Raw genomic sequence first — 23971 nt, 5'->3', positions numbered from 1 at the left:
CTGTGATATCCAAATTTAATGTGTCGATTAATTATTTATTTTGTTTTGATTGTTTTACTCTTCCACGTAAAAAGCTAACACTAACACAGCAAAAATTATTTCTACTGATCAGCTGAGTCGATGCAGAAGTTTTCCGTGAATTACGGAAAATGTATTTCCTAAGTTCATGAACTTCTTGAGAGCAGCAACATTTGCTCTAAATGTAGTCACTGATTTTGGTGATCAAAGTATTAGAAACCTAACTTTCTTTGCATACTTTGATTCCTTGACTTCACATTCATTTTTTTTTTTTGGACTCTTTCATTCACGGACACGAAGTATTTATTGCACAAAAACAGGCTGTAAGAGTAACACCTGGGGTGTATCCTGTTTAAAACAACTGTTTAAAAAATAAGCATACTCACAAGAGCCTCGCAATAATTTCATTCTCTTATGAAGTTTATTGTGAAAAATCGACCATAGTTTGAACAGAATTGTAGCAATCATAAATACAACGTTAGGAACAAAAATAGATTGCTCTATACACAACTCAACCTTAAGCCTGCACAGAAAGTAGCGAAGTAAGCAGTCAGAAAAATATATCTTTATCTCCTTCCTGAATTAAAAGTGCCGGCAGATAGCAGAAATTATAAAAACAAACTGAGCTCACATCGGCTTGACAACTCTGTATACTCTATAGATAAATTTCAAAGTACACAGTATGTACTTGGTGGGTTAAGTTTATCAAATTTTTGCAGTATTGGGCAAGTGCTTCAGTTCGTAGCGTTTTTCTATAAGTTTAATACAAACAACAAATACACAGAACATATCAATAACAAATTCTCTTTCACTATTTACAACAGTCTCCCAGCGCTGAGGCAACTTTTCATTCAGCGACTCTAAAAATCACATGGTTTTGAGGCAAAGAACTCGTCCCATAGTGCTTAGAGCCATTTGAACCATCACGCAGTCTTCCTGGTTGTTGTTCTTGGATTGCCTTTGCAAGACGTCCTAACTGTTGACAATAACCGTCAGCAGTGATGGTTACACCTCGGGGAAGCAATTCGTAGTACACTACACCGCCGCTGTTCCACCAGCTGCATCACTTTATCTTTTGTGATCGCGCGCAGGTCTTTGTAGAGGAAGTGGTTGCTTTGTTTGGGCTCAGCCATTCCTTTCTTTTCCTTATGTTAGCGTAAAGACACCGTTTCTCGTCACCAGTAACGATGCAGGATAGGAATTGTCGATATTATTCACGAGCTAACTGATGACAAGCAAGCAGGGAGGCACATATGGCGACCCACTGATTTTTTGTGATTTTAGCTGGGATCATCCGGTACCGTTATTTTGTACATTCCTCATTGCATGTAAACGTCGCACGATGGTGGAATGATCACAGTTCATCATACACTCCTGGAAATTGAAATAAGAACACCGTGAATTCATTGTCCCAGGAAGGGGAAACTTTATTGACACATTCCTGGGGTCAGATACATCACATGATCACACTGACAGAACCGCAGGCACATAGACACAGGCAACAGAGCATACACAATGTCGGCACTAGTACAGTGTATATCCACCTTTCGCAGCAATGCAGGCTGCTATTCTCCCATGGAGACGATCGTAGAGATGCTGGATGTAGTCCTGTGGAACGGCTTGCCATGCCATTTCCACCTGGCGCCTCAGTTGGACCAGCGTTCGTGCTGGACGTGCAGACCGCGTGAGACGACGCTTCATCCAGTCCCAAACATGCTCAATGGGGGACAGATCCGGAGATCTTGCTGGCCAGGGTAGTTGACTTACACCTTCTAGAGCACGTTGGGTGGCACGGGATACATGCGGACGTGCATTGTCCTGTTGGAACAGCAAGTTCCCTTGCCGGTCTAGGAATGGTAGAACGATGGGTTCGATGACGGTTTCGATGTACCGTGCACTATTCAGTGTCCACTCGACGATCACCAGTGGTGTACGGCCAGTGTAGGAGATCGCTCCCCACACCATGATGCCGGGTGTTGGCCCTGTGTGCCTCGGTCGTATGCAGTCCTGATTGTGGCGCTCACCTGCACGGCGCCAAACACGCATACGACCATCATTGGCACCAAGGCAGAAGCGACTCTCATCGCTGAAGACGACACGTCTCCATTCGTCCCTCCATTCACGCCTGTCGCGACACCACTGGAGGCGGGCTGCACGATGTTGGGGCGTGAGCGGAAGACGGCCTAACGGTGTGCGGGACCGTAGCCCAGCTTCATGGAGACGGTTGCGAATGGTCCTCGCCGATACCCCAGGAGCAACAGTGTCCCTAATTTGCTGGGAAGTGGCGGTGCGGTCCCCTACGGCACTGCGTAGGACCCTACGGTCTTGGCGTGCATCCGTGCGTCGCTGCGGTCCGGTCCCAGGTCGACGGGCACGTGCACCTTCCGCCGACCACTGGCGACAACATCGATGTACTGTGGAGACCTCACCCCCCACGTGTTGAGCAATTCGGCGGTACGTCCACCCGGCCTCCCGCATGCCCACTATACGCCCTCGCTCAAAGTCCGTCAACTGCACATACGGTTCACATCCACGCTGTCGCGGCATGCCACCAGTGTTAAAGACTGCGATGGAGCTCCGTATGCCACGGCAAACTGGCTGACACTGACGGCGGCGGTGCACAAATGCTGCGCAGCTAGCGCCATTCGACGGCCAACACCGCGGTTCCTGGTGTGTCCGCTGTGCCGTGCGTGTGATCATTGCTTGTACAGCCCTCTCGCAGTGTCCGGAGCAAGTATGGTGGGTCTGACACACCGGTGTCAATGTGTTCTTTTTTCCATTTCCAGGAGTGTATTTGCCAGTTTTCGAATACAATGACGTCGATCATTGTGGCTTAATGCATAAAACGATCCCGAGCGGTCTAAGGCGCTGCAGTCATGGACTGTGCGGCTGGTCCTGGCGGAGGTTCGAGTCCTCCCACGGGCATGGATGTGTGTGTTTGTCCTTAGGATAATTTAGATTAAATAGTGTGTAAGCTTAGGGACTGATGACCTTAGCAGTTAAGTCCCATCAGATTTCACATACATTTGAACATTTTTTGAACATAAACCGATCTTCATCAAGCCCCGAAGCTCTTCCTGAATGTACAGGGACACTAATGTCGAAACGTTCCTCCTTAAGACGATAAACCATTTTCTTGTCATGCTCTATCCAGTGGCATTATCCCCATACGCGGCACAAATGTTTCTGGCTGTCTCACCTACTGTCACCCCTCTAATAAACTCAAACAGAAGACTATGTCGGAAATGTTCAGATTTCTCCATTTGACACTCCATTTTCTAGCGCCCACAGTTCCGGTCACTACCTCCAAATGACAATATGTAAACTCAGACAGCAACAGTTAACTGCAAATAAAAATCACAATCGATAAATAAACACATAGCAACCGGAATACCAACATGCATAACAAAGACTACGAACTTTTGCACCAATCTGATATACGAGGGTTGGAACATCAATAGTGGCAACTGTTTATTTACAGCTCGTGCAAAATATATACGTGTTTCAAAGTTTTACTGACCTTCAGAGAAGTCACCAGCATTGTATATAACGCGTTGCCAGCGATGTGGAAGTCGTAGGATACTCTTAGCAGTGCCATTTGTGTTGACAGTTCGAGCGGCGCGGTCTATTGACCGACGAATTTGTAGCAGTTCTGAAGCGAATGCCGTGAAGTGTTTCCTTCAGTTTAGAAATCGAGTTGAGCTCAAGAGGGTCTGAGTCAGGTGAGTGCAGTAGGTGGTATAGCATTTAGCAGCCCCATCAGTAAAACAAATCAGTAACAGCTTGCACTGTACGTGCTTGAGCATTGCCCTGCAAAATGATGGTCAGGTCCTGCAGAAAGTGTCATCACCTCTGTCTCTAAGCTGGTCGTAGGTTGTGTTCCAAAAATGAACAGCACAGAGACAGAAGTGATGACACTTTCTGCAGGACTTGACCATCATTTTGCAGGACAATACTCAAGCAAGTACAGTGCAAGCTGTTACTGATTTGTTTCACTGTTCTGCGCCGCTCGAACTGTCAACACAACTGACACTGCTAAGAGCATCCTACGACTTCCATATCGCTGGAAACTGGTTGTACACAAATCTGGTGACTACTTTGAAGTTCAGTAAAACTTTGAAATACATATCTATTTAGTACGAGCTGAAAATAAAGTTACAACCGCCGTATTAAGATTTTTAAAAATCCCGTTATGTAAATGACCAGCATGTCGCCATGTTTTCACAAAAAAAATATGTGTCGTACTTGTAAACCTACTGACTTGTTGTACTTCGTATATAAAAAGTGTTGCCGCGAATGTGATTCACGGAACATGTAAGAAACTAAACTGATTATTTTGTTACTTGTGAAGGTTGTTGAAGAACAAAAGGATTGATCGAATAAAGACTGAAGACATACTTTACTGCGTCAACAAGGAAAAAATGTCTAATAAAGATGGCTGGAGAATTACATGTGTGATGTCTATTCTTTCAGACGTGTCCGAGAAAACAAACATCACACTTATAATTCACATGTATAATTGTGTAGATACGCCTCGACAGGTATACGACTATTTCACTGCGTATGCATACCATCGTTGTTCTCGAATACAGTGAGGCTGCGAGTAACGGCGCTTATGGGCGGGATCACGTCAGTGGTGAGCAGCACTTGGGAATTTGGGTCGGACAAGAAGTGTGTCGGGATGGCCGAGGCGGTCAAGTCGACCGTTAGCGAGAAGCGGAGACTCTGTGTTGGAGTCCCGGTCCGGTCACAAATTTGCAAGTGCAGCTAGTGAATAATTTCAACGCCCGAAGCAGCTAAGTCATATAAATTTCCCTTTAGTTCAGCATGCATGGACCGGTAGGTACTCACCATGGGTTGGATGCCATGTGCCAACAGCTCGTCGATGACTTTGTTGTAGTAGTCGATGCCCGCCTGGTTGACCCGGTCCACACCCCCATCCGGCAGGATCCGCGGCCAGGATATCGAGAACCGGTACACGTCCACCTGCAAAAGATCATCTTGAGAAACAGTTAAAATTAAGGATCAACTTACAGTAGTGACTCATTTGTCTAGGTCATCATCCTGATCATCGTAGTATGTCGTCTAACCTAAATCATTTCTTTCCTGTATATAATTTGGTGACCTTCAACGGATAAACTTTTAAGCATTTATCGAAAACTGCCCTTCTTGCGTAACGTCTTCTTCCCGTTGCCTGGTAACTGCAGATTAGGCATCCAGCTAAAGGGCAGCAATGTAGTGCCTCGCAAGGGTAAAGGCTTGCGCATGAGCCAGGTAAAGACGTTGGTTGAGCGTCCGATGCAATACTGCAACTTGCGGGCGACATTTTGGTGACGGCTCCGTGTAATGGCCGAGGGACTGGCTTCGGCACTTGGACCCGCATAGAGTGTCGGGGTGGTTGTGATGACCGTTAACGGAGCGGCTACACTGTTAGAAATGGCTGTTTGCTTCCTGCTTGGGCAGTGGCGAGGCGCGGGTTGGAGTCCGATACCCAGAGCATGCTGCACTGCCTGGTGGAAAGGGCACTTGGGGCGGTTTCAACTTGATTCAGGAACATTGAGGATACTGCGGTGAGGTCTACTTTATGGCCATCAAGTGTCAGGGGCGGCGGAGGGATTCTGGAAAATCCCTGTGTTCCACCGACATGTTCCTCCATCTTTGTTATCAAGGCACTTGCACTGTAACATTATGTGGTCTCGACCCGTGTGGGAGTCCTGCTCTGTTCTTGTAATAAGCAAATGTGTTATTTCTTACTAAAATTTTGTAAAGTTCTACCTCACATTTCGCGGAGGGCTGTCCTGTCAGTATACGTGCAGTAGGCTGGCGAGCGATCATTGTTTGTAATCTATCTTCTTTGTGTTTATATCCTATACAAAAATGCGTGAGGCCGGTTGCATTGACTGGAGGACTGTTCACTTTTATTATTATTCGGTTTTCAACTAGTTCTGTGCCACTTTGGCGTTAACTGTTATTTACATTCTAATTCTTGTGGTATCTCGTGGTAGTGGCCGTTTGACGATTGCTGACAGCCCATTTGAGTACATTGTACCCTAAACGTTTCTGTTCAAGAGCTGCTTCCTAAGTTTTGGTAACTCATTTGAAAAGTAGTTGGCCACCAGAGGTGGATGGTTAAATACTGATTTTTGTTTTTTTTTGTTTTTTTTTCTTCTTCTTCTTTCGATTTCGGCCATCTTTGGACCACGTTCAACAATTCACTTGCCCGGCTTTTTGATCTTTTTTTCTCTCTTCCCAATATTTCCTCATCATTTTCGAGTGGTTCCTCCTCCGCTCTTCCGACCATTTCCTGTTATTATTCTTTAGTTTCGTTTCTTCTGGAAAACACTTAATTTCGTTCACTATTTTTTTTATTTTTTTGTTTTGCTGATTTAATTTGACTGCTGTAACAGCTAGTTGCCAAATCGCATTTTTTTTAAATTTTGCTGGTCTTGGGTACCTACAAAGGCGAGCTGCTAATTGTAACTGTTTTAAAACCATATTAGTAAATCGCTGTGTTTTAATACGGATAATAACTGAAATTTTTTCACATTTTCTTTCCAGTGCCCCCATTATTCTGAGTGTTCACGAGAGTGGAAAAGTTAATAAGGTGTAAATCGTTTTTCTAAACCGAGCGCCTGGAATATTAACAGAACTAAAACTTCTAGTTTGTGAGGTAACTGGAGAGTCTTGGCGCCCAGGAAATATTCTAGGTTCGGAGTTGGGGCGTGGCCACATGGGCCGCTCAGCAAGCCGGGGCCCGGCAGCAAACACATGGCGCCGAACGTTAGCCGGACAAGAGGGGTAGCCCCAGCACATGGCACACTGGCCGCGTGGCTGGGAATTCCATGCTGATGCTGTGTCGATGAAAGAGACTTGTACGTCGAGAGTGCCAAAGTGACTTTGTGAAACCATCATGGCAGACATTCACAGTTCATATAGAAATTAATAGTAGCCAGATGAATCATGATACCTCAAAAAGAAATATGTACATTACTATTATTTGCACGATGATTCTGATAGTGTAGTCAAATTTTCAATATCTTTATTAGTTCAAAGTTTAGTATCTGGCGGTAAATAATACACGTAACACCCAGCAACGAATTTCCAAAATCTAAACGCTTCATCCGATTTTGTCCATCGACATGTCTTTAGAAAGCTGTTAGTGTAAACCAAAATTGGTGTAAATTACAGGCATGTAACTTCAATAGTACATGAGTTATTGGAGGTCAAAGTGGCCGATTACTACCGATTGCGTCAGGCCATAAGTACTCCACAGTTACACGAAAAAACGGTAGCAGCATGCTTATAAATACGTTTATTCGTTTATGTCTTTGTTTATATCCGATATACACTACTCACGAAGAAATTTGGTTAAATATTTACTGTGTTTTAGGAAGCACAGAGACATTAGACTACTGGCCTACCTTTTGTTCTATTCCTTTGATAAATGTTTATTTAATTTGTTTATGTATCTAATAATGTGTGTTAGAGCGTGTTTATGGTCCAGCCATAGGAATATTTATTTAATTTCAAGCTATTTAAATGTAAATCCAGTATTTCGAATGTGTTTCACTATGTTTGTGTGGGTGCATTAGATTGAAGGCATGGCGCGAGCGCTCTAGCTAATCACAGCGCTCGTGGACGGGGGAGTATGGCACAGGACACGAGGGAGTCTGGGACAGTATAGCGCGGGGGACGCATGGTCGCGAGAGAGACGTGAAGTGTGGAGCGGTTTGCGCGTAGTCGCGAGAGATAGAAATACTTTGGAGTGTGGACTTGTGAACTTGTGCGATTTCCGTGGCTTCTACAGTGAAGATGTAGTGTGCATTTAGAAGTGAATATCTCGTGAGCTATGTTGATGTTCATAGCTAATTATGTGCAGTAGGAATCTATTGTTTCCCTGTTATTCAACTTATATTTTATTTAATTGCTGGACCATCGACACCAGTAAGTGTTTTGCAGAAATATACGGCATTCTCAAAAATACTTCTACTATAGCGCTCATCATTTAAATTCGTTAAGATAGTACCTGCAGATTTTATTTAATTGCAATCTTTCATTTATAAACTATTACGTTGCATTACAAATTCGCAATTTCCAAGTGATAGGAACCTTCGACCATTCGATTCATGTGTATATTCATACTGTATACTGTAGACTCAGCAGTATTTGGATGGTAATGCAGCAACTACGTATTCCAGGCCCTAGACAACGAAACCAACCAAAACTCTCAAAATTTCAACTTTGAGTCTGAGTGTACGTAGTTGAGGGCCACACACCACGTCATTTCATTTTCTATTTTGAAAGCCCGCAAGTTGCTTTTGATGTTTTATTGTTAAATAAACTAACTGAAATTGTATCAGTTTATTTGATCTAGCACCTTACCACAGACCAACTTAGGTTCCGACCGTTTCAAAACTCATCAATTTGGGCTGTAGTTCTGTTATTCTCTCCAGATGAGGTAACTTGCATCTGTATGGTTGCCAGTGACTAATCTGAACGCCCGTCTCTAGCTGGCATTTCTCCTCAGCCACCATACCCGGGGTCGCTGTTAGATTGAAGGTTTCAACTTTCCAGCAGCCACTAACATTTTCGTCTTAGTATAGGTCAGTAGTGCAATCGTACGTCTTCGCTCTTGTGCACGTTTTCTTATTGTCACTCACATGTCTGGGCACTGAGGAGCAATATTTAGTGGTTGACACTTATGAATTTCTTAATATTTTTATGCCTCTGTCGAAAATAAAGAAAAATCATAATATGATATCTAAATAGGCCTATAGTACGTACATAAAAGCATTTACCGATTCCCAAAATAACGCTGAACTTTACTGCCCTTCACTTCAGTGCTCTGCAAAATTAGAATCTGAGCACGCTATATGTAATTTCCTGTATACTTCATCTGAGCATATTCTATTTTCTTGTTTACCCTAACGGTTTTTATTGAATTTTCTCATATTAAAAAGACCGAAGGAGCCATCTGTTTTACTTGTTAAAAACATACAACAGCCTAGATAACATAAATATTTCTTTATTTAAAACAACCGATTTCAACAGACTTCGCTGTCATCTTGAGGCCTCAAAAAATCTTTTTGTTGTGAAACGTGTTCATTTTACGTTGGACCTCACATGGCAACTTGATGTGAGGTCCAACGTAAAATGAACACTTTTCACAAAAAAAAAATTTTAATACCTGAAGACAACAGCAAAGCCTCTCGAAATCGATTGCCTTAAATAAAGAAATATTTATGCGATCTAGGGTGTTGACTGTTTTTATGCCAATGGTTTTGTGATACTCAGCAGAATCAATTCGCCATGTCTCATGTGAACTGCTAACTGGTCAGCTTTCTGATTGACAGTGAACGAACATTATAGACTACACACCACTTTCTTCTTTCTTAGTCTGACTATAATAAAAATTTAATAGTAATTCTATTCACGAACGCTAATACTCAGACGTCCATGCCTCTTGTACTCTGAGCTTCGTGGCGTCGCACGAATTCTCACTCGTACCCGCAGCTGGGATACGCGCGCTGTTTTAGGTTCAAATGGTTCAAATGGCTCTGAGCACTATGGGACTTAACCACTGAGGTCATCCAGTCCCCTAGAACTTAGAACTACTTAAACCTAACTAACCTAAGGACTTCACACACATCCATGCCCGAGGCAGGATTTGAACCTGCGACCGAAGCGGTCCAGCGGTTCCAAACTGACGCGCTTAGAACCGCACGACCACACCGGCCGGCGCTGTTTTAGGCTGCATCCTCAGTGAGCGACGGAAGTAACCCACAGTACACAGCAGCTTTAGGCGACAAAACACTGCGGCAGTACAGCTACGCTCGGAATTGTCCTAGGTTGGCGACGTCCTTGCCGTTGCTTGACGTCCGCTATAACCGGTGGCATGAGAGTTGAAACGTGTTAGAATCTTATCGCTACGGCATGCACTACAGTGATAACCACAGCTATGGGTCTTCTCAGCGAAGTGCTGGAACGGACGCACAGCCTGCTACGAAATACTTACAGTATTTAAGCGAACTACTTGGTGAAAAGATTTGATTCTTTCGTATCTTCTAGCCTGATATCTTCGCTCGATAAAGTGCTGAACCTTTTTCGTCATTCGTCCTAGCTAATGTGCTGCACGGAACTACGTAAATGACTGCACTAAATTTTTAAAAGTTTGTAGAGGTAATGGTTCAAATGGCTCTAAGCACTATGGGACTTAACATCTGAGGTCATCAGTCCCCTAGACTTAGAACTACTTAAACCTAACTAACCTAAGGACATCACACACATCTATGCCCAAGGCAGGATTCGAACCTGCAACCGTAGCAGCAGCGCAGTTCCGGACTGAAGCGCCTAGAACCGCTCGGCTACAGCAGTCGGCTTGTAGAGGTACAATCTCTTTGTATAGGTTTTGCGCATAGTTAATTTTAGGTCATATATTTCAGCGTATGAAATTTAGCCAACTTGTGTACAGCCCACAATACAAATTTCGCTACGGATCCCTCTGCTAATCAACTAGGAAGCGTTTCTCGAAGAACCATAATCTCACCTTTACTATACTTTCGAGAACTGCATTATTAAGGATTACCAGCTTAAATTTGGTCCACAACACAGGCTTAAAGATGTCGCAACTCCAATGTGAATAACAACAATCTATAAAACTCTCTTACTGGTTCCTTTGAACTTCTGCTGATAATCTCCACAAATACAAAAATAGGATACAGTTCAAAACTCAGTTAAAACTCGCACCAAAATATGGAAAGAAATTAAGTTTATCGGGTTCAGCTGTATCACACACAAGTATCTCTCATAAAATATTTATTTATTTATTTGTGCATTTATTTCACCTGGCAAAGTTACGGTTTTCCGTTGTATACCTAAATCGTTTTAGGCAAATTTCGGAGCGGCTCCTTTGAAAAATATGCAACTGATTTATGCAGTATCCAAATGGAAACCGCCGCACTGACTGCCTAAGGCCTCATATAGACATATTTGCACTGATTCACAGTTAATGGAGCTCCAAAAGTTTGAAGTATGCTCCTCAATTTTGATTTTGGTTTCATTGTGCCCGCATCTCGTGGTCGTGCGGTAGCGTTCTCGCTTCCCACGCCCGGGTTCCCGGGTTCGATTCCCGGCGGGGTCACGGATTTTCTCTGCCTCGTGATGGCTGGGTGTTGTGTGCTGTCCTTAGGTTAGTTAGGTTTAAGTAGTTCTAAGCCCTAGGGGACTTATGACCACAGCAGTTGAGTCCCATAGTGCTCAGAGCCATTTGAACCATTTGAATTTGGTTTCATTGTATTTTATCGAATGACCAGCCGACATACACTATCTGATCAAAAGTATCTGGACGCCTATTAGTGTACATTAATACGAGCTGTGTCCACCCTTCGCCTTTGTAAAGACTAAAGCTATGCTGGGGACGCTTCAGTGAGGTGTTGAGTGTCTGTGGAGGAATGACAGCCCATTCTTCCTGAAAAGCCGAAACCAGACAAGGTAGTGATATTGGACGCTGGCATCTGGAGCAGAGTCGACGTTCTGATTCATCCCAAAGGTGTTCCATTGGATCCTGATCGGGACTCTGCGCAGGGCAGACCATTTCAGGAATGTTATTGTTCAGAAACTATTGCCTTTGCAGATGTTGTTTTACAACAGTGTCCACGGTTTTGGTGATAACTATCAATCATCGTCTCCAAACTGTTCCTCCACTGTACACTTTACACAGTGTTGGAAAATGTGTTCATATCTGACCGCATTTACTGTTTTCTTAAGCGCAGTGTGGGAACCACACCTTAAACATGATAATCACTCCCATGCCATAACATCATGTCCTCCGAGCGTCACTGTTGGCATTACATATGATGGCAGGTAACATTCTTCTGGCATTGGCCAAACCCAAACCCTTCAATCGGATTTCCACAGAGAACAGCGTGAATCGTCAGTCCAAATCATTCGTTTCCACTCATGCACTGACCAGTGGCACCGCTCTCTACACCACCTCAAACGTCGCTTAACATTGACTACAAAAATGTGTAGTTTATGAGGAGATCTGTTCGATCATCATACCCCATTAAGTCAATGCGGTACCTGGACTGCTGGTGGCACTTCGGAACTGGTCCCTATCCGTCAGTAAATGAGGTCCGCCTGGTGTTGGTTTCACTGTGGTTGTTCCATTGCATTTCTATTTCACAGTCACATCACCAACAGTCCACTTGTGCAGATATAGAAGAGTTGAAATGTGCCCGGTGGATTTCTTACTCAGCTAAAATCTAACGCCTAATCCGCGTTGTAATCACTGAGTTCTCCTGATCGACCTCTCTATTTACTTCACAATAATCCCCGCCTCCTTTTATACTGGCGGGTTCGCCTTTAGTGACATCTACTGATCATATCCGCATTACATTGGAGTGTCCGGATACTTTTGATCCGATAGCGTACGTAGTGGCCGCTGGTGTTGTGTATTCCCAAACAGCGCGCATCGTTTGCCCTACATAATATTTTCTGTACTCGTACGGAATTATATAAGCTACCCTGTGCAGTTCTGTTGTCTTTGTGCGATGCCATACGGGAGTTCAGTGCATTATCGCCAGTCTACACCTGAAGCTGGCCGGAAGATTGGGCCGGAATATCGTGGCAAAAAGCTACAGATCTCCGGCAGCTAGCCCGAAATTTCACGGAATGGCCTGTTAGGGATAGATCCATTTCTCGTGAATGCTACAAAAGAAATGTCGTTGTTTTGGATAATGAGAGGTGATACGTTCATGTGGTCACGGCTAGGTTTGCACTGCACAATACTCACATTAAGCTCCTTTAGAAGCTGGACATCCTCCCGAAACTTGTGGTATGAGTCGGCTGCTACGTCACCAGTGCCACCATCATCGGTGATTTTGCCACCGGAATGCAGCAGGTGGTCCCAGATGCTCTCGCCCTTGCCTAAAAGACAAATAAGAAAGGTCCTTTAACAGAATGAAAAGAACGTTGCATGCGAATCATAATTGTAGAATTATCCTACTTTCACTTTGGTCATCAGTTTGAGCTCGGAACCCTCTCCGTCCCCCCCCCCCTTCCCCCTTCCCTCTGACACAGTGGCTTACCTTCAACCCCAGTTAACAGTAGACAAATTGCCCTCTGGGAACACCTATTAAAAAGTGCGTGTCGACTACACGACCATAGTAATAACCAAGGGCAAGTTCTCTCTTAGTCGGCATTGATGACCGATTTGCGATTTGTAACGTAGATTAAACCGCCCATGTTCCAGGTGTCCATTTTGCAAGAGGCTGTCTGCTGTTGTCAGTGATATGTGTGCAGAGAAGCGACTACAGAGCCAACTACACTGTAAGTTGCATAGAACCAACACCTTGAAGCTGCTACCGAGCGCGATGGTGCAGTGGTTAGCACACTGGGTTCGCATTTGGGAGGACGACGGTTCAATCTCGCGTCCGGCCATCCTGATTTAGGTTTTCCGTGATTTCCCTAAATCGCTCCAGGCAAATGCCTGGATGGTTCCTTTGAAAGGGCACGGCCAACTTCCTTCCCCGTTCTTCCCTAATCCGATGAGACCGATGACCTCGCTGTCTGGTCTCCTTCCCCAAATAACCCAACCCAACCCATGAAGCCGCTAGCAATGGTTGCTTTGAAAGGGCATGGCCAAGTTTCTTCCCCATCCTTCCCTACTCCGATGGGACCGACGACCGACCGACAAATCAACCAACCAACCAACCAACCAAGCTGCTAGCAGTTAAGGCTGAGATATCAGGTATCGCCTTGGTAGAGAATCGCTAACTGCAGCAAAAGATGTACAATGTTCAGTTCATACAAGATATTTGTGCCATGAGTTACCTAAAGAGACCGCCGCGAATATGTCTAAGAGACAGTTTATCCGTTGTTCCATAGTGGAAAGGTGTACACAGGTTCTTTTTTAAGTTAGAGTCTATATCTTTCATAAGAGACATTTTTATGCCTACCCATCACAGAGCTGCTAAAATATTTATTCTTCTGAAATTAGTTCCAACAGGATGTCATCGTCTGGCAGACAATTCTTTTTTTAAATATTGTATTTTAAGAACGTGGTACCCCATGAACAAAATAATTAAAGTTAGCCAGACGATGACTTACTGTCGAAACTAGTTGTAGAAAAATGAGCACTGTGGTGGCCTTGCATCAAAATGTCTGCACAAGGGTTTACAAAGTAAATTTATCCAGCAATTTGAACAACTGTAGAAAAGGTGCCTAGAACAGACGTACCAAACTAACAGTAGAAATGACTTGTATTACTATACACACTGCCTGACAAAAGAACTGAAGTAGCCAGAAAGCAGAGTCAATGTAACCATACACACACATACCATCGGCAGGTACATAAATGAATAAGAGTTGCAATTCCTCGCGACAAGTATAGCGGATACCACCGAAGTTCATTAGTGTTGTTCGTGTTAAGTGTTGTTACCAGGCCTGGTAGAGTATATAAGAGGCGTGAACGCCGTCTAATGTTATCACTGTGAATGACAGAAAGATGCCGTGCACTCGTATGAGACAGCATTATTAGCAAACCACAGAGTTTGAAAGATACCTTAATATGGGACTCCATCTGGCCGACTGGTCGAATCGAGCAGTATCCAGATATTTCAGATTTGACAGTGGACCGTTGTTGCACTGCACGGGAAGACAAGGGCAGGCATTCTCGCCGCCAGGTTTCCGGTCACAACGGAGGATCACCGTATTCTGCACCAAGTACATCGTCATCTCTTGATATCTACGTCTGCCATCTGAGAACGAGTAATGGACTCCTTGCAACATACTGGTCATACCACACTACTGGTCGGATAATAGCAACTGCCGAACTAGGAGATTCAGTCCCATGCATAGGCTGTGTTTGGAGCAATGCCACGACCGGGAAGCATGGGCTATTGATGAGTGGTGTCGCTGTGTGTTCAGTGATGAATCGCAGTTCTGCGCTAACCTGGTTGAATATCATCGGTGAATATGTCGGCGACCTGAGACGACGTTACATTTTCCAGTGTTTTTAAGTATTACTCCTAGTATCGTGGTGTGGGGAGCCATCAGATGTTACCTCAGATCATGGATGGTAGTGACTGAACGGACTCTGACAGTGCAACGGTATGTCACAGACGAGCTGCATCCTCATGTGTTAACTCCCATGCAACAGTACAGCGGTGCCATTTTTCAACAGGAAAATTCTCGTTAACACATGGAGTGTGTGATAATTTGAAACTTCCTGGCAGGTTAAAACTGTGTAGCAGACGGTTAGCTCAGTCGGTGGAGCACTTGCTCGCTTAAGGCAAAAAGGTGCGAGGTGCGAGTCCCAGTTTGGCACACATTTCAATCTGCCAAGCAGTTTCAGACAATAAGGTTGTTAGACATGCTGACAGTTGACCGTACAGTTGTAGCTACTTTTCCTTTGCTGTTTCCTGCAGTTTCCTACAGTTTGGGTCTTTTAGCGGTTTACCATTTATCAGTACTATTCTACACACATTAAAAATAGTTTTGCGGCACCTCGGGTCCTAGAGTTCCGGAACCTGTACAGAAAACTGCAATAGAGATCAACATAAACATCATTTCCGTCCTTTTTATTGGTTATGAAAACCACACATTGCATGTTGTACCACCATACAGCGAGACCTTCAGAGATGGTAGTCCAGATTGCTGTACACACCGGTACCACTAATACCCAGTAGCACGTCCTCTTGCATTGATACTTGCGTATATTCGCCGTGGCATACTATCCACAAGTTCATTGACACACTGTTGGTCCAGATTGTCCCACTCCTCAACGGCGATTCGGTGTAGATCCCTCAGAGAGGTTGGAGGGTCACGTCGTCCATAAACAGCCCTTTTCAATCTATCCCAGGCGTGTTCGATAGGGTTCATGTCAGGAGAACGTGCTGGGCATTCTAGTCGAGCGATGTCGTTATCCTGAAGGAACTCATTCACAAGATGTGCACGATGGGGGCGCGAATTGTCGCCCATGAAGACGAATGACTCGCCAATATGCTGCCACCGATGTGGTTGCACTATCGGTCGGAGAATGGCATTCACGTATCGTACAACCGTAACGGCACCTTCCGTGACCACCAGCGGCGTACGTCGACCCCTCATTATGCCACCCCAAAAAATCAGGGAACCTCCACCTTTTTGCACCCGCTGGACAGTGTTTCTAAGGCGTTCAGCCTAACCGGGTTTCCTCCAAACACGTCTCCGACGATTGTCTGGTTGAAAGCATATGCGACAATCATCGGTGAAGAGAATGTGATGCCAATCCTGAGCGGTCCATTTGGCATGTTGTTGGGCCCATCTGTACCGCACTGCATGGTGTCGTGGTTGCAAAAGATGGACCTCCCCACAGACGTTGGGAGTGAAGTTGCGCATCATGCAGCCTGTTGCGCACAGTTTGAGTCGTAACACGACGTCCTGTGGCTGCACTAAAAGCATTATTCAACAAGGTGGCGTTGCTGTCAGGATTCCTCCGAGCTATAATCCGTAGATAGCGGTCATTCATTGCAGTTGTAGCCCTTGGGCGGCTTGAGCGAGGCATGCCATCAACAGTTCCCGTCTCTCTGTATCTCCTCGATGTCCGAACAACATCGCTTTGCTTCACTCCGAGACGCCTGGACACTTCCCGTGTTGAGAACCGTTCCTAGCACAAAGCAACAATACGAACGCGAACGAACCGCGGTGTTGACCGTCTAGGCATGGTTAAACTACAGACAACACGAGTCATGTACCTCCTTCTTGGTGAGCTGACTGGAACTGTTTGGCTGTCGGACCCCCTCGGTATAATAAGTGCTGTTCATGCATGGTTGTTTACATCTTTGGGCGGGTTTGATGACATCTCTGAACAGTCACAGGGACCATGTCTGTGATACAATATCCACAGTCATCGTCTATCTTCAGGAGTTCTAGGAACGGGGGTGATGCAAAACTTTTTATGGTGTGTGTACATTTCTATGTATATTTCGCAAGCCATCTGGCAGTGTGTGGCAATGAGTACTTCCTGGGCCTTTATCATTTACCTCTTTCCCTCTTCCATTAGCGAATTGTGCATGCCAAGAAAGACTAACTTCTCCGATTTTCTCATCGCGATTGTTTCGCGAGACATATGTGGAACGAAATAATGCTTGGAACGTAAGCTCTCTGATTTCAGCAGTAAATCTCTCCCTGATATACAGTTCCTATTTTGTGTCGTCTGCCACGAGTGCTTGCTCAGTATCTGTGTGACGCTCTCGTCCTTAGTAAATGATCCCGTGACGAAATGTGCTGCTCCACTTTGCATCTGTTAATCCAACCTAGTAAGGTCCTAAAACGACGAGTAACGCTCAAGAATTGTTCTTACAATCGAAACCACTTCTTTCGTGCATGAAATATATTTTGCGATGCCACTCTGTGTTGGAGTAGCGAAGTATTACCTACACAGTGTAAGTAGATTAACTAGAGATTAACAAGGCTTTGGGGTTAGCAATGATTTTATTTTTTACTATAATTTGATTAGTGATATTGTGTGCGGTTCTGAGGGTGAACGAGACACATAAACTAGGCAGCAGTGATGCACCGGTACAGAGGGCATAACTTCTGCTGGTCGCAACTGCAGCTGATTCAGAGTTCGATCATTTCCATCAGGATGCATTCTGCGTTGTAAGAGAGTCCTTTCTGCTGTTTGACCGGTCCTTCTCGCATGAATACTCTAGAGAGACGTCACAAAAGCGGTCCAGCGCGTTAGAAGAAGTCAGTGTCTGGCTACACGCAAGCAAGCAACTTGCCCAAAACTGCGTAAACGAGCACACTTAGGATGACTATGAGAAGTACAGCCCTCTGAGACTCGATCATTTTCCTTAAAATCTGAGGTATTAAACAACATTCACACAGCAAGAGCCCTGTCTCAGAGAGACCCAACTTCTTCTATGCTGGTATGCAGTTCGTCGTCTATGCCCATATGCTGTTCTCTTAGCTAGTGGTTCATGTGAACAAAGAGATGAAAATCAGAGGGAGCCAAGTCCGTGCTGTATGGTGGGGGATTAAAACACTTCCCATTGAAAACGCTGCAGGAGCGTATTTGCTGCAGCTGCAGTGTGGCGGAGCATTGTCGTGAAGACGACAGTGGCTGATGACATCCCTTCGCTTATTCTGAGTTGCCCTTCGTAGACAACTTTCTCAAGTCACCTGATCCACTCGCTGATCAAGATCATCACTTAACCGTCGCTTCCTTTCCCGACCGCCTGCATTGTGTTCCTTTGCATGCCCTGCTTCATAGATCTTAAGCCATTGCCTCAGTTTGCTGTCATGCATGACCGTTACATTATTTGGGCTGCATGAAATTAATGCCCCTCAGTACGAAGATATCGAATGACAGCATGTATTTTACTCTAGGCAGTAAACATCGATGTTTTGAGCATCTTTAAGTACGCACTGTGCCAACAGTCTTGCAGCAGTGGTAACACCGGTCAAAGTCAAATCACCGAAGTAAAGCACTGTCGGGATTGGCTAGCACTTGGATGGGTCGCTATCCGGGGGCCCGCATCTCGTGGTCGTGCGGTAGCGTTCTCGCTTCCCACGCCCGGGTTCCCGGGTTCGATTCCCGGCGGGGTCAGGGATTTTCTCTGCCTCGTGATGGCTGGGTGTTGTGTGCTGTCCTTAGGTTAGTTAGGTTTAAGTAGTTCTAAGTTCTAGGGGACTTATGACCACAGCAGTTGAGTCCCATAGTGCTCAGAGCCATTTGAACCATTTTTGCTATCCGGGTCTGCCGAGTGCTGTTGGCAAGTGGGATGCACTCACCACTCGTGAGGCCGATTGAGCACCAGCGGTCACGAAAACTGTCAACGGCCAGGAGAGAGATGTGCTGACCACATGGCCCTTCGTATCCGCTCCCGGTGAAGCCTAAGGTCTGAGGATGACACGGCGGCCGGTCGGTACCGTTGGGCCTTCAATGCCTATTCAGACGGTGTTTGGTTTTGTAAGTACTCACTCTACTCTCAGAGCTGAAAAGTGCGACGTGAAGCGATCGACGGCGATACTAAAGACACCGTGCAACACTAATGCACAAAGCTTCATCAGATTTACTCTGTTTCTTTAATTTACTCTGCAACTGAACCCTGAAAAAAATGTAAACAGTGATGGCGCTATAAGACTCCCTTGTGGAACTACCGAAATTACCTTTAGATCAATCCATTTTGTCTCGTAACAAGAGACGCTACGTACCACGTAGGCAGTCTCCATCACACTTGTAGCAGCGCTCAAATACTTTTTCTCCCTTTTTGTCTCACTTATCTGTGGCCAGTTGCACAGACCCTTATGTAATAAACCGCCATCCTTATTGCAGTGTAGATTTTCCCTCAACAGTAGAATGCAACTGGCGCAGCGCTCGTAATTTCCGCTGTTAAAAGTTCACTTGCCTAATAGTAGTCTCCTCATATACTGAAACAGGCAGTAAAGAAGATAAGCTTAATGCATCTACATTTTCACGAACGTAGCTACTCTGAAATTCACTCGTAAATGTTTGGCAGAGGCTTCACAGAAACACCCTCAGACTATTTCTCGACCGTCCCACTCTCGATTAGCACGTGGGAAAAATAATTTCTCATGGAATTTGCATAATTTTCTTCAACCCCTGTACGTTCCGCAAGGAAGAGAATGTAATGACGAAGCAAAAACCGCACAAGAACACAATTCTTTCGAGTTATCTGTCTTCTGACTGGTTTTATGCAGCCAACCACAAATTCCTCTCTTTTTATCTCAGAGTAGCACTTGCAACCTAAATCCTAAATTATTTGCTGGATGGATTCCAGTCTCTGTCTTCCTCTACAGTTTTTATCCTCTACAGCTCTCTCTAGTACCATGGAAGTCATCCGCTAATGTCTTAACAGATGTCGTATCATCCTGTCCCTTCTTCTCGTCTTTGTTTTCCATATACTCCTTTCCTCGCCTATTCTGCACAGAACCTCTTCATTCCTTCCCTATCAGTCCACTCATTTTCAACATTCTTCTGTAGCACCACATCTCAAATGCTTCGATTCTCTTCTTTTTCAGTTTCTACATAATCCAGGTTTCACTACCATACTATGCTGTGCTCCAAAGGTGCATTCTCGGAAATTTCTCACTCGAATTAAGACCTATTTTTAATACCAATTTACTTCTCTTGATCAAGAATTCTCTTTTTGGCAATGCTAGTCTGCTTTTTGTGTCCTCCTTTCTCCGTCCGTCATGGGTTATTTTGCCGTCTAGTTCGCAGAATTCCTCAACTACATCTACTTCGAAATCACTAATTCTGGTGTTAAGTTACTCCTTGTTCTCATTTCTGTTACTTCTCATTACTTTCGTTTTTCTTCGATTTACACTCAAACCATATTCTGTACTTATTAGACTCTTCAAGAGATTCTGCAGTTCTACTTCACTTTCACAGAGGATAGCAGTGTCATCAGCGAATCTAATCATTTATATCCTTTCACCTTGAGTTATGTTGTAGAATACTTATTCCAGGTCGATAAATCCTATGAGCGTTTCTTGGTTTATCTTCGGTCTTTCTGCCATTATCAACCGCAGTATCAGAATTGCCTCTCTGTTGTTACCTTTACCTTTCCCGAAGCCAAACTAATCGTCATCTAAAAGAGTATATCAAAGTAACGGGAGTAGCATGTGGCGGTTTGTTACGAGAGCTTCAGGTAACATTGTGCATCATCGATTCAGGTACTCACACTGACGACAGCCGTAATGATGATGTGGAACAGTTTTTGTCTCGTGCTGAATAACAACAAAAGACACATTATGCAAAGTTACTGTGTATCACTAAAACCATTCACTCGCCCCATATTATCTATATACACGGAAGATCTGGCTTTGAGAGACTGCTGAAGGGACGCACGACTTTCTGCGAACAACTAAACACAGGCAGATCCATGGTTGATTTGAAAACATTTTTCCACACAACCGATATATTATTTAGCGTTTGGTGCCACTCCCATATGCCATCAGAAATTATAATTGCCTTTCATTGGGCTTTTGGTGAAACCTTTAAATATAAAAAAATCCAGCGGCAATGTTTTTGGAAACGGGTTGTTTTTAGGGTTCCGCACCTCAGTTGGTACACGGGAACAGTTATACATTGAGGCGCCAAAGAAACTGGTATAGGCATGCGTATTCAGACAGGCAGAATACGGCGCTGCGGTCGCCAATGTCTGTGAAAGACAACAAGTGTCTGGCGCAGTTGTCAGATCGGTTACTGCTACTACATTGGCAGGTTATCAACATATAAGTGAACTTGAAGGTGGTGTTATAGTCGGCGCACGATTGATGGGACACAGCATCTCCGAGGTAGTGATAAAGTGGGGATTTTCCCGTACGACCATTTCGTGGGTGTAGCGTGAATATCAAGAATCCGGTAAAACATCAAATTTCCGACATCGCTGGGCCGGAAAAAGATCCTGCAAGAACGGGACCGACAAAGACTGAAGAGAATCGTTCAACAGAAGTGCAACCCTTCCGTATACTGCTGCAGATTTCACTGCTGGGCCATCAGCAAGACGTCCATGGCGAACCGTTCAACGAAACATCATTGATATGGGCTTTCGGAGCCGAAGGCCCACTCGTGTACCCTTGATGACTGCACGATACGAAGTTTTACGCCTCACCTGGCCCCGTCAACACCGACATTGGACTTTTTATGACTGGAAACATGTTACCTGGTCGGACGAGTCTCGTTTAAAATTGTACCGAGCGGATGGACGTGTACGGGTATGAAAACAACCTCATGAATACACGGACCCTGCATGTCAGCAGGGGACTGTTAAAGTTGGTGGAGGCTCTGTAATGCTGTGAGGCGTATGCAGTTGGAGTGATATGGGACCCCTGATACGTCTAGATACGACTCTGACAGGTGACACGTAAGTAAGCATCCTGTCGGATTATATGCATCTATTCATGTCCATTGTGCATTCCGACGCACTTGGACAATTCCAACAGGACAATGCGACACATCACATGTCCAAAGTTGCTACAGAGTGGCTCCAGAAACACTCTACTGCGTTTAAACACTTCCGCTGGCCACAAGACTCCCAAGACGTGAACGTTGTTGAGTATATCTGGGGTGCCTTGCAACGTGCCGGTCAGAAGAGATCTTCACCACCCTCGTACTCTTACGGATTTATGGACAGCCCTGCAGGAGTTAGGGTGGCAGTCCCCTGTAGCACTACCTAAGTCATTGGTCGAGTCCATGTCACGTCGTGTTGCGGCACTTCTGCGTGCTCGCGTGGGCCCTACACGATATTAGGCTGGAGTACCGGTTTCTTTGGCTCTTCAGTATATGGTCACTTTTTTATCTGTCGGAACCGCGGGACTGCTACGGTCGCAGGTTCGAATCCTGCCTCGGACATGGGAATGTGTGATGTCCTTAGGTTAGTTAGGTTTAAGTAGTTCTAAGTTCTAGGGGACTTATGACCTCAGATGTTGAGTCGCATAGTGCTCAGAGCCATTTTTTTTTATCTGTCTGTCCCACAATTGAGACAGATTTTTGAAAGGAATGGGTAGAGTTATCAGGCTCAGATTTATGTCAGGTAGTAAGGTCCCTTGGCAACGCAAAAAACTGAAGCTTCTAAATCAGTTCAATACGGCCACATATGTCACGCATTTCAATACTCGCTGACTCCATCATCAAAATCTTTAGATGAAATGGCGGTACAGCGTGTGCTTGGAAACCCCGAAGTCGCGAGATGGACTCTCGGTCAGACCACAGAATTTTCACTCTTCTTTTTAATCTAGCCTTCACCTCTCACCGATGTGACAAGTCCCCAGAAACAACTCTTTGTTCGGATTCCACGTTAAACTCCGTGCCCCCTTTCTCCAGCTGGACAACTGGGGTAAGTTAGGGACATGCAGGTCGCCGACGTGCCGTCCAATTCAAAGACTTGCGCAAGGCCACTGAGCCACACGAAATTATTATTATTATTATTATTATTATTACAAGGGCTATTCGGAAAAGTAAGTTCCGATTAGTCGCGAAATGAAAACCATTGTGAGAATCCGATGAAACTTTGCACAGACGTGCTGGGTAGTTTCTCTAGTATGTTCGTCGATCGCATCACGTCACTCTTTTTAGTTCTGAGCGCACAGTGAGCATGTAAAGATGCCTAGAAAATAGTGTCTCCCGCCAACTGCTAGAGTCCGGTGAGAAATTTCGCCTGAAGCTATGTAGCCCAAATGACATAACTGCTATGCGTTTCCTTTTTCCCTGCAAGGGCAATCAAGAAGCTAGTGCAGCGTTTTTGATTAGGAAGTGTTTGATCCCCACTATGCAGCCGATAACTGGCTCTCTCTGAGTTTCATTACTGCTCACATGAACCACTGACTATCAAGACACGTTTTGGCACAGACAACAAACTGTAGTCCAGCGCAGAAAATTGGCGGAAAGCACAGGTGGTTGCTTTATATGACGAGGGTATTGGAAAATTGATAGAATGCTAGGACAAACGTCTACGTCGCAGCGGCGACTATGTTTAGCGTACTCGGAAAGGTATGTCCGATTTTGCGCGAAATGGAAACCAGTGTGGAAATCCGATGGAACTTTGAACAGATGTGTTGAGCAGTGTCTTTAGTGTGCCTGTCGATCGCTTTACATCGCTCTTTTCGGTTCAGAGCGCAAAGTGATCAAGTAGAAATTCCTAAAACAACAGTGTCTCCCACCAAGTATGTAGATCTGGTGAGATATTTCGCCTGAAGCTACAAAGCCCAGAAAACATAAATGTCATGCGTTTCTTTCTTCAAGACAATTCTCAGCCGCATTCTGCAGGGGCAATGAAGACGCTGCTGTAGTGTTTTCGATGGTAAATGTTTGATCACCCACAATACAGCCCTTAAATGCCTCCCTCCGATGTTCATCTCTAACACAGGAAACGCTGGCTACAAAGACAACGTTTTGGCACAAACAACGAAAGGCAGACCAGCGTAGAGAATTGGCAGA

The 23971-nt window shown here is 44.9% G+C and overlaps 1 protein-coding gene across 1 annotated transcript in view; it reads right to left on the bottom strand.

Moving 5' to 3' along the window:
• Nucleotides 1–23971, bottom strand: part of LOC126094611 (myrosinase 1-like) — a 230084-nt gene that overhangs the window by 104304 nt on the left and 101809 nt on the right. Inside the window, exons 3-4 of the mRNA XM_049909089.1 lie at nt 12812–12945; nt 4870–5004 (exon numbers count right to left, since the gene is read on the bottom strand). Of these exons, the coding sequence (XP_049765046.1) occupies nt 4870–5004; nt 12812–12945 (269 nt within the window). The remainder of the gene's footprint in view (nt 1–4869; nt 5005–12811; nt 12946–23971) is intronic.

Source organism: Schistocerca cancellata, chromosome 8 (assembly GCF_023864275.1).
Source record: "Schistocerca cancellata isolate TAMUIC-IGC-003103 chromosome 8, iqSchCanc2.1, whole genome shotgun sequence".
Lineage (NCBI taxonomy): Eukaryota > Metazoa > Arthropoda > Insecta > Orthoptera > Acrididae > Schistocerca > Schistocerca cancellata.
This window is presented reverse-complemented; position numbering and strand designations above follow the sequence as displayed.